The 16,983-nt window shown below is 36.0% G+C and overlaps 1 protein-coding gene and 1 long non-coding RNA gene across 4 annotated transcripts in view; one reads left to right on the forward strand and one right to left on the reverse strand.

Moving 5' to 3' along the window:
• LOC120767338 overlaps positions 1-12,161 on the reverse strand; it is a 59,004-nt gene extending 46,843 nt beyond the window's left edge. The window contains exon 1 of the long non-coding RNA XR_005704685.1: positions 11,375-12,161. This is a non-coding gene — a long non-coding RNA (uncharacterized LOC120767338). The remainder of the gene's footprint in view (positions 1-11,374) is intronic.
• A 799-nt stretch (positions 12,162-12,960) lies between these two features.
• LOC120767764 (mitochondrial carrier protein Rim2) overlaps positions 12,961-16,983 on the forward strand; it is a 36,450-nt gene continuing 32,427 nt past the window's right edge. For all 3 annotated transcript variants that reach the window (XM_040094001.1, XM_040094003.1, XM_040094002.1), the window contains exon 1: positions 12,961-14,033. In XM_040094001.1, coding sequence (XP_039949935.1) covers positions 13,987-14,033 — 47 coding nt within the window. In that variant the 5' untranslated portion in view covers positions 12,961-13,986. The remainder of the gene's footprint in view (positions 14,034-16,983) is intronic.

Genomic DNA, 16,983 nt, shown 5'->3' on the forward strand with positions numbered 1-16,983 from the left:
AAAAGTAATTCTGAACCCTTTCTCAAATAAATATTACATATGGATTCTTGATTTATACTGAGAAATTGATATTCCTGAAATGTCTTCTAAAATATAGAAGTTTTTAAATTTTGATAATTCCACTTTATGTGGTCGGCCTCGAATCATCTTTTAAGTTAGAATAATCGTGCTTTGGACTTTAGATGCTCCAGTCAATTTCTTATTCCAAGATATATTAGACGTTAGTTGTATAGTTGCTATATGCCGTATAGTGATTCGATTGATTGAACCATATTCGGAAATTTTAGCATTTTCTTTGATAATAATCTATGGCAAATTCCGCGAACAGAAGCTTTCCATACAAAATCTTGATTTTGATCGGCTAGTTTGTGTAACGTTCTATCGAGCGTACTGTATGAAAGATTAAAGCCCACCGTCAACAAACTGATTGTACCTTATCAGTACTTCTTTAGGCCTGAAAAATCAATAACTAACCTGATATTCAACATGCGCCAAATTTTGGAAAAGACCCGTGAAATATGGATTGACACACACCTCATCTTCATCGATTTCAAAGCTGTTTTTGACAGCACGAAAAGGAGTTGCCTTTATGCCGCTATGTCTGAATTTTGGTATCTCCGCAAAACTAATACGACTGTGTAAACTGACGTTGAGCAATATCAAAAGCTCCGTCAGGATCGGAAAGGACCACTGCGTGCCGTTCGATACGAAACGATGTTTCAGACAAGGCCACTCCCTATCGCGTGACTTCTTCAATCTATTGGTGGAGAAAATAATACGAGCTGCAGAAACGAATAGAGAAGGTACAATCTTCTACAAGGGTGTTAAAATGCCGGCGTACGCCGATGACTTCGCTATCATTGGCCATAACAACCGCGTTGTGAGTTCTGCTTACTCCAGGTTGGGCAAAGAAGTGAAGTAAATGGGTCTGGTAGTGAATGAAGGCAAGGCGAAATATATCCTGTCCTCAAACCGACCGTCGTCGCATTCGTGACTTAGCTCTCAGTCACTGCTGACAAACATAACTTGATTGAATGGAGAAGTCAAGTTCCCTCTCGACGAACAAAGGTCAAACTCTATAAGTCACTCATCATTTCCCGTCCTGCTATATGGTACAGAGGCATGTACGTCGACAACATCTGATAAGTCGGTGTTCCGAGTTTTCGAGAGAAAGGTTTTGCGGAAGATTAATGGTCCTTTGCGCATTGGCAATGGTGAATACCGCAGTCGATGGAACGATGAGCTGTACGAAATATGCGACTACATTGACATAGTTCAGCGAATTAAGAGACAGCGGCTAAGCTGTCTGGGTCATGTCGTCCGAATGGTAGAAAACACTCCGTGCAGTACCCGCAGGGGAAATCAGAGGATGAGGAAGACCTCCACTATGTTGGAGAGATCAGGGGGAGAAGATCCTTGCTGCACTTGGTATCTCGAATTGGCGCCAAAGAAAAGGAATAACGACTGAAGAAGAAGTTTGTATAACAGCTATATGCTATGAGCAACTTTTTGGAGAGATATGGATGTGTAAAAAGATTGGGAACGATACCACAAAAACTGAGACACTAGTTCGCATATATACAGACAGACAGACGTACATAGCAAAATCGACTCAGCTCGTCACGATAATTATTTATATATGTAAATATTTTATTAGGCCTCCGACGTATCTGTCAGTATATTACAAACTTCGTAGCAGACTTAATATACTCTGTTCAGAGTATAATAACTAAGCCTATGTTCTTCCTATGTTTCACAAAAAATGTATTCCATCATACAAAATATCTGACTTCTGTTATCGAAAAATCTTTCGTCGCTTACGATTTATCTCTTCTCTGCTAGGGTATTTGAGCTCTATCCTCTTGTCAAAATATTTAAATACAAAAAACTACATCAATCTTATACAATTGAAATCAATAGGAGCGAAAATGGTACTAAAGTGGTATAACCAAGTATTATTTTATCTCTATTTAATTCGGATAGATGCTTGTTCGTTTCGCCACTTTTCGAGTTTTTACGAAACTTAAACAGATTTCGTGTATTTTCTTAGTGTTGAAATTTTTGTTTTCTTTTGGAACTTGGCACTAGTATTAGTCGAGTACTGAAAGTATACATTCTTATATTTCTAAAGAAGTCTCATAGTAACCCATTTTTATCAAATTATCATACATTTTATCGCTTACATGAAATTCAAACGCTCAAAATTCATCCGTTGTTCAGTTTCTTTAAGTATCTCATACCTTATAGTTTCATAGCACTGTTGCTCGTCTAGCAGGTGTTATGAATACTTGTACCCACCTCTACTCTACATTTTGCGTGTAATAATTCATACATATATATGTATGTGTGTATGTCCTTACCAGTTGCTTGGCTCCTTCGCATGTGCGTTTATACATATTTTATTTATTGCTTCCTCTTTGGACAGCACTAGGTGAACGTGAGTCCTCGCAACTACTCTAAGACAATCAAATTGTAGACAACAGAAAAAAGCAGTTTCATGCTTTCATGCATTAAATTCGCTCACACACTTGCATAATTAGGTTAGAAGTACTTTATACACTAACTTAGTGTTACTACGATGTAAATATGTATAAATACATAAATAAATGCGTGTATCCTTAGCTGGCGTTTTATTATGCACGTACATACATATTTAATGGTATGACATAGAAACTCGCATATAAAATATTATTGTCCTACATTCACTATTCTTGTGTATGGACGAGGTCCTTGATGGTTCGACGCTTTGAAAGCGAAACTGAAAATTGATATAAATATCACTAGTACTTCACTAAGGAAACACCAGCAAAATAATCGAGCATTGTTAGTTGCTAAGCTGGCAGCTGACAGTGAGCAAATATGGTGTAGTAGTGATTAAATTAAGATATTCTAGTTGATTTGAGTATTGATTATGTGGGTCATATGCAATTATTATATAGACTCTATTTTTTACCTGAGTGATTCAAAAAAAGGCAAACTAATAATGAACCCAGGCCATTAAAAAAAGATACTTGATATTCGATAACTTTTAGTGAAGCTCATCAATCCTAGTCTTTAAGGAATCCACTCATTTTCAGTTTCATTTAAACTGTAACCCCAATCTATCGTTGGAACAAACGATTTCAGATTGACTTATGGACTACGAACATACTTGTATGTACGTTGGAGCTTTAGATCGTTAGCAAGAGAAAACATAACCGAAAATTCCTACAAAACGAGCGAGTGTTCGTGTATACTTGAGAATCCCCCATAAAAATCTGCTTACAACGACCTAAAGAAAAAAAACTTTGTGATTAAGAGTGTATACATGATAGAAAGCCTATAGAAGCATTGTGATATTAAGCGCAACTGGTATGGTAATAGCCCGCTTGTTGTCGAAATGAACTTTTAGTAAAAGTAGCATAGGAATTTTTGTTGAAGAAAATTTTCAGCCAAACTATCAAATAACCACTCCGGAAAAAAGCGACAAAACACGAATTAGAACATTTTAGTTAATGTTTCAGATATAAAGGGTGTCAATGCTAAATACTTTCAGATGTTTTGCTGAATCTTATGCCAAAACGACGACGAGTGGAAATCGCAAAATATCATACGAGGCTCTAAGAATACAGCAAATTTTAGAGACCATAGGAATAATTGAAAAAAAAAATCCAAAAAGTTTTTTAAAGTTTTTAAAAAATATAAATTTTTTAATTTATGTACCTATTTTTTTACATTTTGAAACCAGTTTTATGAGCTAATATCATCTGATCAAATTTGACCCGGACTGGTACATTTAAACTGCGCGAACAAACTGAGTGGTTCAAAGCGTTCATTGAAATTCATGAAGTCATTGAAAACCTGTCTCATGTGTGTCTTCTATCTACTTCTTTTAATGACGATAACATCGAAAAAGTTAAAGAGACTGTGCTTGAAAATCGTCGCGTTGGCTTCAGAGAGATAGCAGTGGATCGCAACATTTCTTATGGATCTACTTAACACATTTTAGTTAATGTTTTAGATATAAAGGGTGTCAATGTTAAATACTTTCAGATGTTTTGCTGAACCTTATGCCAAAACGACGATGAGTGGAGATCGCAAAAGACATGCTGGAGAACATAGTAGCATTGGACTCGTCATTCATTAAACACATCAGGAGGTCAATAAATATATTATATCATTGTAATTTTCCGATAATCTAGCGAATCTTCTTCTTTAGCCAGTGTAGCCAAGTCCTGCTCCACCTGGTTTTTCCAAAGGAGTGGAGATATTCTTTTTTCTCTACTTTCGAATACTCTTAGATCTGGAATGTTTTCATCGGATTCTTTCGGATGACAAGACCTAGCTAGCGTAGCCGCTGTTTCTTAATTCGTTGAACTATTTCAATGTCGTCGTATATCTCGTACAGCTCATCGTTCTAGCGACTGCGTTATTCGCTGTTGCCAATGCAAAAAATCTTCCGAAGAAGATTTTTCTCGAAAACTCGTAACGAATACCACTCCAAAAATAAGTCGGAACCGATAAAACCAGGTTAAAGTCGGTCAAAAATCAAAGTGATGATTTGGTGAGTAAAATAAGGAATACTATTTGGTCGATTTGAGGCATCTCTGAGGACTAGATGTCAGAACATTCACGGACTTTTCACCATGATAATCCGCCGTCATATGCTAGCATGACTGCGACTGAATTTTTGGCCAAACATCAAACGAGAATCAACGCTAAGCAGCCGTATCCGCCAGATTTGGCTACCTAAGTCTTTTTTCTCTTTTCGGAACTGGAAAATTCGCTTCGGGAAACGAAAAAATTTTGATCAGATGGTTTCTAAGTTTTTCGTTAAAAAAAACAACAATTACAATTTTCAAATTTATATGTGAATAAGCGGGATTTTATATTTGAAAATTGTGCTTGTAGAGCACACTGTGTACCTCATTGGTGTTTTAGTGGAATATTTTCGCTATTTTCTACGTGTTACATACACACATAATTACATGTACACATGAACTTATTTTTGCCTTAGCACGTACATACATACAACCATACACACATTATCATTGTTCTTAGTCCGAACATTGTTCAAGTTGCGGTTGTGCAATTTTGTTTATGTTGTTGTATCGCATATTTTATATGCAACAATACTTTTTTTCCAATGTTACCGTTGTTGCACTTGTTTTGCCTCTATCACTCGCTCTTATTGTTATTGCTGATGGTGATGGGGATGTCTGCAAATAAGCAGGGTTGGTGTCGCTTCGGTGTTTTTTTTTTTTGGTTTTGTTGTGTGCCGTTAATATTGAAGTACTCGCAATTGTTTTCCTAGCCACTTGAAAATATCCTGCAGACGTAAGCGAAAGCAGATGCAAAATAGAAAGCAAGAAAGTTAAAAACAGAAACAAAGCAGCAACATTGGCACATCAGGTACGGCGGAAAGTAAAAATAAAGCGACCACACTTGCTTGGCAAATGGGCTGACACATCAAGCAATCCATCAAGTCGATTTGCTTAGCTGGTTGGTCGATTGGTCGGTTAGTGGGCAACAGGAAGTGCATGTGTACTTAAAATGCGGGCAGTTGCAAAGTCTTAATGCATATATGTATATATATCTAAGCTCCTACTCTGATGAACTGGTATTATGTAGTCGGTTTTTATAGGACTCTCTTTCGCCTCATTGGATTATTTTGATTTTCTTATAATTTATTTTGCCAATTTCCATAACCTCGTTGAGAATTACAGAGCCGTTCGATACCAAGCGAAGTTTCAGAAAAGTAGACTCCCTATCGTGTGACTGCTTCAATCTATTGCTGGGGAAAATAATACAAGCATCGCGTCGTAAGTTCGGCTTTCTCCAGACTGGATAAGGAAGCGAAGCGTTTGAGTCAAGTTGTGAACGAAATATCTCCTAGCATCAAACAAGCAGTCGATGCACTCGCGACTTGACTCACACGTCATTGCTGATAGACATAACTCTGAAGTCAAAACTAACTTAGTCTATCTTGGTATCAGTATCAACACCTTGAAATCCAAAGCAGAATCACTCTTGCCAACAGATGCTACTTTGGACGGAGTAAACAAATGAAAAGTAAAGTACTCTCTCAACGAACAAAGATTAGTCGGTCTTAGGGGTGTTCGAGAGAAGGGTTTTGCGGACGATTTATTGTCTTTCTCTCTAGGGCTCATTCTGGAAAGGAAACTTTCATGGAAGGGAGAGACCCCACCTTTTGCCAGTGGCTCCTTTACATAGGTACAAGAGCAAAAAAGGCATCAATTTCCTTGTACCTACATATGTAAAGGAGCCACTGGCAAAAGGTGGGGTCTCTCACCGAAAGTGATTTTCTGGCTCTACGACAGCATAGTCAAGCCCATTATGTCCTATGGAACTTTATGTGGATTTCATCAGCTTTTGTGGTGCGCTAAGGTCAAATCCAACCATGGCACTTAAAGCCATCTTACACATATTGCCCGTGGACATCGGTGGAACGTGTGTGGCCGCGAAAGTTGCGACCAGACTCAAAGAGTCTAAAAGAATATGTGTCTGAATACGCGTAAATCTCCTCATTTGACTTCATATCGGATCACTTGGATCATGGAGTCGCCAAACCGAACTCTGACTGCTCATTCTCTACTCATATACCGGCGAGGAAGTTGTAGATAGAAAGAAGCCGTTGAAAGAGAGGGGCAGCGAGCTTCTTCACGAATGGGTCAAAGCTTGGGGGGAAAGTTGGTGGAGGGGTTTACTGTGTGGAGCTCTCTATCAACCTTAGTTTCAGACTTCCTAAATAATGCAGTGTCTTCCAGGCCGATTTGCAGCCATTGAGGTAGATTTAAGTGATTTCCATTAACTGTACATTCAGGACTGGTCAAAGAGTGCCACTCGATAGCATCGAGTGTCTTTATGATAAGACTGGCATGGGTGCCAGCCCACAGCGGAAAAATGATGAGAGAATAAAGAGTCAGCGGCTTCCGTGGCCAGGTCATATTGTCCGGGTGGAAGAGTGCACTCCAGCTTTGAAGGTTTTCGATTCAGTTACCGCTAGTAGAAGCAGAGGAAGAGGAAGACCTCCATTCCGTTAGAGAGATCAGGTGGAGAAGAATAAACGGTTGATGTTCTGTTGTTAAGAAGAAGAAATGTAACGTATACGCTCTACGTGTTTACTTAAGGCGTCTTACTTGGGTCTAGTAGTTGGCGAATTGTCAACTTTTTAGCTAATAAAGTAATATTCAATAAACAAATTAGATAGATTGAAGTTTTTATTTAAAGCAACTTCTTATCTGTATAATTTCTAACCTCACAATTGTGACAACCCTATTTTTAATAAAGTTTCACACCAAAAACTCTTCATTTAATTGAAAAGCTTTCACTTGTGAGTACACAGGTTACATACATTCTCATGTTAACCTATAACATAAAAAGTAAATTACCGTTAAATGGAAATTTACCGCTTATATACACAATATTTTAGCGGTGAACACAGGAGAAAACTGCTACAAATTCTTGTTGCATGCCACAACGCATTCGGTGGCACCTCAATTTGACCTCCAAAACGAAAATGGCTAAATACCGCCAAAATGTCACAGCTAAGCAAAAACCACAACCACAAGAGAGAGGTAAGCTCCCATTCGTGAGGCACGCTTCAAAATTACGCTTAACCAATGCCCACATTGCTTGTATGGCCCAGAGGCGCAGAAGGCGAACAACATAACAAAATATGCGAAATCAGCGTGGAGTAAATAACCGGTAACGGTAAAATTTGCATATGCGTCACATGTGTATATTTGGTACACAAGGAAGATGAGTGGAGAAGTGAGAGGCAGATTTTTTTATATTTTTTTTACTGTGTTACCACTTCACGCGCCACTTGCTCGGAGGCGCTCATCATTATACGCTGTTGCTGCAACATTTTTGTCGAGTTTTCAACTTGAAAATTTCTGCTCGTGCAAATGTATACTAAAATACAATATACATACATGTACTATATATGTACATACATGTATTTACAGCAAAATATATAAAATAATGCGCACTTGGTTTTGTGTTGCAAGGATGCGTGCCTTCAATTCGCATGATGCCAAGCATAAGACGAGGCGTGTGGTGGGGGTGTACCATGATAATGGAGTGAGCTATTGAGTGCCGCGCGTGCCTCAGTGTACTCGACGTACTCGTGCAGCCATTCCTTTGACGCTATAACATGCTACAACAACAACAACAATCACAACAATAAGCTAAAAGTTGCTGATGGTTATATTATGGAGGATTTTGACAAAACAAAAATATAAAATGGAATTTTTGTGCGCACGAAAACAACGCCGCGGCTAAAACAGTCATAACCAGAAGAAGAGTCCCACAATGAGTGTTAACATAAATAACATTGTCAGCATCACGCATTTCGTGTGTACATACATACATATGTACATATGTACATGTGTATAAAGTATGAATGTGTGTATACAGCATGTTGTTGAAGCGTAATGAGCCACGTTCCATGTCAAATGACGTAATGCAGGAGATATGCCTTGTTGTATGTATTTGTATACATATACATATGTACATACTTATAAACCACTAAACTAATGCGGTTGGATGTTGTGACGCTCTATATTCAATTTTTGTGAGATTTACAATAGGGGTCAAAACAGTAAGCTAAAAATAACCCTTCTCGCGACAGTCGGGTCTACGTAAGCGGAACGGATCCGGCCAAGATTTGACAACTCGGCAGTATTTCTCAAAAATATTTCAGCATTTTTTTCTCCCGCCACAACAACAACATAATGGTGTTTTTAATATGAAGAAATTAACAAAAAATCATTTGCTATGTATGTAATTATTTACAAACAGACTTCGTCTGCCATAAATTCTGTTCATGGAAAGACTTGACACAACTTATGGTCAACATAATCGGCCTACTGAGCGCACTATTCACAACACAATCACCCATATTGAGACCCAGCATTCATTATTGGATAATATTCGACCGAATAGACCACGTCCAACACGCAGTGAAGAAAATATAGCCATAGCTGAGAGTGTTCATGAAGACCGTGGAGACACAATTCTACGCCGTTCGCAGCAACTCGGACTGATGTATGGACCGTCTTGGGCGCATTTTGCGTTCAAACCTTAAATTGAAGGTGGTAAATATAACTAGTGCCAGAACTGAAGCCACTCGACTTTCCAAAGAGACATGCTTGGCTCTATGGTCTCTTGAAAAGTTCCGATGTTTTCGAACCTTTATTAAACAATCGACATTCAAAATTTTATTCGAATAACCCCCGTTTCTATTGATATTGAGGTGCTGCTCGAATCAAAGGATTTTTGAGACTCACTAAATTGGTGGGGTGTATTCGATATGGCCATATTCTGCAACACTGACCATAATCTCCAGTCTAATGGATTCAAATCTCGACTTCCAGACGGTCAAACATCTGCAGCTAAAAAACCAGGAATATTGCTTCTAAGCCATTCCCTGCTGGTTTTCATTGTGTGCTAAGCTGAATCTTGCTGGAAGTGCCAATGTTCTCGATCGAAAAAACTTCTTCGACAGTGAAAATTACTCCATCTGTAAAAAGGATAGATTCAAGGCCGTTGTGCCACCGAAGAAGCCGTTTGCATATATTGAGCCTAATTTGCTTTAAGCTTTAAGGGGTCGCATGGGTTGTAGTTGTTGTTGTTCTTATAACGGAAATCTAATATAATATATTAGATATCTCGGGGTCTATTCTAGATAGGTAGGAGTTTAACCTGCTATAGTATCCAGAACGAAGTTGCGCAAGGGTCACTCTCGTTTTTCGCGGCAACTCGAGTTCTGCAATGGGTGGTGGTTTGATTCCAAGTGTCGATGGTGTTGATAGCTCCACTGTGAATGGTGTTCAGTGCTTGTCGGAAGTGAGTTGCGTTCGAAGTCTGGTCGGCGTATTGTCGGATGTCATCGACGTAGTTGAGGAGCAACCTCTTGATGCTCCTAGGAGGCGGTACGGCTCCAAGCAAGTGACTGCAAAGATTATTTCTGCGAAAGCACCCCAGTAGGAACTGATTGGAGAGGAGTTCATTATGCTATCTAGCGGGGGCTATTAGGTAATGCTTACGATTGATCTGACACATACATATAGGACGAACAACAAATTGTTGCTTGCTTATGGTCAAATATTATATAAATTTGGTATAATAAATGGCAATTTTGTTCGTACAAAAACCTATCGCTAGGTTACTTACCTCATCTTTATTTTGATCCTACATGTGTACATACACATTTACACTTATTTTTGGATTACATATGTCTGTTGCAACGACATATCGCGATCAGCTGATTTTCATGCTCGCAATTCTTGTTGGACAAAACTCGAATAAAAAGAATTCACAATTCTCCTCCCCTACACAAAATGTAGTTTTGATATATCCAATTCACTAGTTTTTTGAAGGAAATCATAAGAAAATTCGACAAAATTCATAATATATAGAACACTTTGGACAAAATATATTATTTAAAAGATTCCTGTAAGAATTCAGCACAAGTTCTGATTGGAAATTCGCAAACACACAACGGACACATATGTACATACATATGTATAAATAAGTACGGAGAAGATTGGTTAAATTAGTCTCGTATCATTCACTAAGATGCGGATTTATTTTACAACTAAATTAAACAGCACTTTCATACACGTGGACACATATCTTGATAAACAGAATAAAAACATATCACCGGCTTTTATAAAAAAAATGCAAACCTTTAATCACTTTCAACCTAATTTCGCTTCTATCTTACACAAATTTGATTGACAATTAATGCATATAAACCAACTCTTCCCCCCCCACCAATTGGAAACGCAACCGCAAAAAACGCCCAATTAATAAAAGCCAAAAACTCAGCGCAGCGGTAGCAGCGACCGCAGCCAATGCAGCGTGTTTCGTACACAAAAGCCGACGCGACGTCAGCAGCGACTGCAGTTGCTGGTGTTTTTCAATCAATTCTATTTCCATTTTCTACACTTCTCGCGCAATCGGAAACAAACACAAATGCAAAGATAAGAAAAAATTAGTGCTGCGCTCTCGCAGACTACCTCGCTCACTCTCTCTCTCTTTTCATTCATTCGTTCGACGTGTGCTCCACACGCTCACGTAACGTTTTCTTCGTTGCGTAGCACACGTGGCCCCTTCACTGCTGACTCCCCCTTTTTAAACTTTCGTCACATTTTCGTCTTCGCCCCCTAACCGCACTTTGCCCTTTGAGCATTCGACATTTTATCTTTTAAATAATGTACCTAAAAAGGCGGGGTACTAATAGATGTAATTTTAATTATATGCATATCTATATTAAATTTGATATCCTACATACATCTATTTTTCGCAATATGTCATACATATACATATGTACATATGTTAATATGGCGCCGATTTCCATGCTTACCTGCTAATTGCTGTCGCTGCCTTTTCCTCTTAGCCACCAACGCTATTTTGGGCCGCGCGTATTTCGTACTTCTATTGCGTATTGTTGCTTGTAATGCAGTCAATACTGTTTGTTGTTGTTCGATGCTGTTTACGTGTATCCCCAATGTTTTGAACTTCAACAATTGTGTTTTTGCACTTTTCATTTACTAAATTTTCTCACTTTTCACAAACACGCTTATATTACTCACTTCATTTGGCAATTTTGTAGCTTTTACACTTAAATTTTGTTACAATTTTTTTTTAATTTTTTATGTTCAATTAATGCAATCTCTGCACAAATTTATACAAAAATTCTTTCTGGTGTGAAATTTTCTATTTCAACTTAGTTTGAGAACTTTATTATTGTCAAATTTTTGACGTATTTCAAAGTGATATTTTTATCAATTATTGCGTAGTGGCAAACTTACTTTTGCGGTAGCTAGTATTTTTTTTTTACTCTTTAAACGTTTTTGGCTTTTCATCAAATTTAAATTTGGTTAATACATATACACTTGAGTTGGAAAGAAAATTATATTGTATCGCGCAAATTACCGTCTACACACGTCCGTTCGTATCGAGCTCCAATTTTAACTTGGAGAATTTTTCTATAAAGTGCAAACTTTGACAAGTGGTTACGTCGACATTCTCAGTCGGCGCCAACGTCGATAGCCGTATTGCCAGTGCACTTGTACCAGAGAATGTTTGTGTATTCTGCTTGGTCTCCAATTGCTCCGACGTCGGCGCAATCGTCTGTCAACGTCGGCTATTTGGTCGTTCCGATTTGAATTTCCAATGGGTTAGTTCGTTTTTTACTCAAAATATATACGTTCTCTGTTTCTTATCAGACATTTAACACATGTCTCTTTTAGTACCCGTTTATTGCTTTCAATGCTCATTATGACATTCGTAAACAAGCAGTTAACGTAGTCGCAACGTAAAGTTGGGTCATGTCTTTGCTAAACGTGGGCATAGATGTCGCTGCCATGCTCTTAACTTTATACAAATAAATTTAATTTTAAATTATTTGTATTAAATTATTTAAATACATAGAGCTGAAAATGACAGAATGATATACTACCTGGTATTATATTAGATAATTCAGAAACAATTTTCAGAAAACAGAAAAAAATATTATATATTAACAAATAAATGTGCATAACAAGTTTAATTCGAAAGAGAAAATATATATGTGCATATATACAGACATAAATATATATATGAAAAATATAAACAGATCAAACAATTATAATTACCATATTTAATAATTAAAAAGCTGTGTACTTGTTAAAGGTCAATCAGTTATATTTACATTGATTTTATAATATCTTTAGAAGCACCTGACATATTTATATATCTTCAAAAATATGTTTAAATGAATTAAAATTGTTAAAATCAAATATTTATAGTTGACTAGAAAATGTTATCATACTCATTATTTATTTATGAAATGCCCTGTTACGGAGCTTCAATTGTTACGTTATCTTATAACGTTTTGACAAACAACTACGTGTTACGTCACCTTGCTGTTTGTTATGAACGAAAGCTCAAATTAATTTCAATGGAAAAATCGCCGTCGTCGAGAGTTGATGTTAAACGCAGAACGCAAAAATATAGAACACATTTTCGCTTAAAGTGCCAAAGTGAAAAAATATAACAATAAAAAAACTCGCTGAATCAAACGAAGTTAAACGAATCGTGCGAAGGAAGAGAAAATTGCATAAAATATTCATTTATTTTTTGTCACTGCAGCGTAAACCAGTTGTGCAAATTTTTTGAGCAGATCTGAAATTGCAACCTTTCCAGAATAATCTGAAGAATTGAAGTTCAACTAATACAGAATTAGACTAAAGTTAATTTAATTTAACAGAAAATCTGTTTTACAATAAATTAAACATAGTGGGGCACGAAAACTTTCTGTGTAGCTCAGCGGTCTTCTTAGTGAGGAGTGCATTACATAAGCGTGCGGCAGGAAGAAGTGTTTTTCGACAATCGCTTGTGTAATAATAATTTTCCTTGAATTCAAAGCGCAATCAAACGAAAAAGTTAAGAAATCACAGAACGTGAAGCGGGCGGTACTCCCGTCCCAACGGTGTGAATTCTTTGTGTATTTTTAGCCCCCCCACTTACTCACATGCTACATTATCATACAAGTCGTGAGCATAAGTTATATTTTTGCAATTTCGTAAAGCAGTGCTTCGAATAAGCATATTGTGTGTATGTGTGTGCACTTTACTACGCTTGGTTGCCATCATATTTACGCGCACGAGCTGTAGGCACTGTCATCGTAACCAGTCGTCGGCTGATCCCCGCCAGAAGCGACGCAGTACAATTTCACAATATCAAACCACTAGAAATAAAGTACCTACAGTAGTGAAAACGTTTTCGAAAACGTGTTGCTTTGTTTGCCGGTCCTAGTAAAAGCTATTGCTACTATATAATTTGTATTCACACATTTTTTTTATTGTTTGTGTACGACAACGAAGTGCTATAAAACCGGCAATCGCCGGCAATTTTGCTTTCTCTATTCAATTGTGTATTGAAATTTGAATTTATTATACATTTGCGGAGTGCGGAAAAAGTTCTCGCGTGATTATGTCCCAGAATCAACGTGACACTATAATACATTTAGTTGCTGGCGGGTAAGTGTTTTATCAATTTGCGTATTTCACATAATTGGCTTATACAAATTTCATGTGCTCATACATATGTATATACAAATATAGTATATAGGTTCTAATGGAAAGTTACCAATTCATACATACCATAACATTTATAATTGCACAAGTGTATTTTTATTATATGTATGCCCCTTTTGGTGTCCTATTGACAAGTTCTTATCAGAAATAACATATTGCAGATGATTTGCAGTTTTCAGATAAGAATGAAAAAATAATAATTAATCAACGATTAATGATGCAACAGCTTAAGCTAACTTGTACTCATAATTATTTTTTATTAAACTATTGCTTAATATGTTTTCTTTATAACTACTTTGTGGTGTTACGCTTTTGCTGTGCTTCTCCGCGCCATAACCTTACCTAATCTACACGATAATATTTGAGAGCTTTATGTTTCAAGCCCACTCAAACTTCTAATGATATGTAGTTCAATATGGGATCTAGCGGGGTTGTGCTAAATGTATTTCGAGCTTATGTGTCTATATAAATAAAGTAAACTATTGTGGAAAAACAGAATTTTTTCAGTTATAATGAGGAGGAGGTATAAAAAAGCAAATACTGCTTAACCTTGAAACAATGAATTATGTGTGTCATTAGGCATATGGAATACGTGCCCTCAGTTACGTCGCTTTTACGATACTAGGAATATCAGCGGAAATTATAGTAAATAATAGTGACCTGTGACAATAATCTCTAGCGAACGTGCTATTTAGAAAAAGAAAGTTTTATGCTAAAAAATGATTTAAAAAAAGGCAATTAATTTAATGTATTGCAATAATAAATGAACACGCCCACTTCACGTGCTTCCTTGCTTTTTAGAGATTAGGAGGCTATGTTTTACAATTAGCAATGGCAAAAATAGCTTGATAATAGAAAGCAAAAAGATAAGGAAATTTTTTCTAAAAAAACATGAATATTGACGTCAAGAAAATCCGAGAATGTGTGTTGGCAGGGGAGTGAATTTGACGCACTCTAAGTAAATGGTCATAGATGCATGTACTTATGTACATATGCACAATATGTAAATAGTTAGAAAAGTGAAAGGCTTGAAACTTATAAATATACTTTTATACTTAACTATAATTTGGTTGTTGCGCAATTTTTTTTCCATTGTTTACCTGATCAATTGGCAATATGCTTCCTATCCATTTATTATAACCTATGTAGTTGTTTTTTTTTTTTTTCGAGATACAATAAAATAATATTGTTTGTATGGGGTACCTATTCACGCCGTCTGTAAGAAGTCTGTGCTAAGAGCTCTCGTAGATAAGCAGAGTTAGCTTTTAAAGCGTTATAAATAGCAAAGTACATTGTACTCACTGATTTGATAAGATTTGATAACAAAATAAAAATACTTATAATTTTTTCACTAAATGCTAACTTAAGTGCATTAATCTTGAAAAAATATGTGGAAAATTCCGTAGTAATAGAAATATGAAAAAGAAATTAAAAAGCAATTAAATATACTAAAAAAATGTTATCAATAAGTTTTGCACTTTTGTTTTGTTATATAATTTATCTTGCCTATTTTTTGTTAATTTTAGCGACTTGATTTGGTTGCTCGAAAAATTTAAAAAAAAATATTTTTTCCTTTTTGTTTTGTTCACCATCTTTCACACTTTACTGCTGCACACGTCTTCGCAACAAATTGTAACTGGTTGTTTTGTTTTGTTTATACTGTGGATACATGTGTGTATTGTTGTTAATTTTCCACTTTATTTTCGACATTTCGTTGATAGACAAAAAATTGTTTTCAATCTTGCTGTATACATACATACATGCATATGTATATACAAATTAGATATTTGTTCGTGTGTATGTATAATATACATACATTTTAAGTATTAATACATGTATGTATGTAATGTAATGTAATAATGTATTTATAATTTACTCTCTGGCGCTACTGTGCTATTTTTAGTCAAAAATAAAACAATAGTACAAATGTTTAAAATTTTGTTCTGTGGATGGCGCATAATTTATTTATAAATTTATATAAATACATAATATGTACATGAAAATACATACGTGGAAATGTGCATCCGTAGTAAGGGATAAAAATGGGTAGTACTGAAATTTATATGAAGACTTTCCTTATACAAACATATTATGTATGTACATACATATGTACATATGTAACTGTCTAAATTATGTTTGAGGCTTTTTAATTAAATACATCCTAAGCATAGAATAACATTTTGTTGATTTTTGTCAGTCATTAACTGCTTATGTACTTATGTACGTATGTATGCATGCATGTTAATGTGTCAGCTTATTCGTAACTGCGCAGTTCAATCGCTTAGCTGTTTTATACCTACTTCACAGACTGGCACAGGGGGGCTTATAACAAGTGTATGGATTAAGCTTAACTGACAGATGGCTGCTAACCAGACATTGAAAAAAACTATATTTTGTGATACGTGATTGTTGTTTTATTGGCCATAAGGTCTGGTAAAAAACATAATTTGCACACAAATATTGAAATATTGCACTCGAGAATTTTTTTATTCATATAAATATTTGTTCGTCGAAATACATTTATTAATTACTTCGAATTTTGTCATCACAGTATAATAATGCACAAAAAAGGTCAATTGGAAATTTTTGTATGGTTCAATAACTTCTTATTTTGTTTGTTTTGAAATTCCCTTGACCTTTCTTAACTAGAAATTTCTAGTACATCCCAATTCTTATCGTCTGCATCAGAAAAAAATCAAAACAATATCATTAGACAATGACCTTCGAGAAAATAACAAGTCGGGGATTTATTCGCACAGAGAAAACAATAAATTTCACAAGAAATAGTGAATAACAAATGCATAGTATACACTCTTAATTGTATTTGAATTTATACATATGTATGTATATATGTGCATATGTGTCTATATAAATATATGTATATATGTAAATA

Source organism: Bactrocera tryoni, chromosome 2, assembly GCF_016617805.1.
Source record: "Bactrocera tryoni isolate S06 chromosome 2, CSIRO_BtryS06_freeze2, whole genome shotgun sequence".
NCBI lineage: Eukaryota > Metazoa > Arthropoda > Insecta > Diptera > Tephritidae > Bactrocera > Bactrocera tryoni.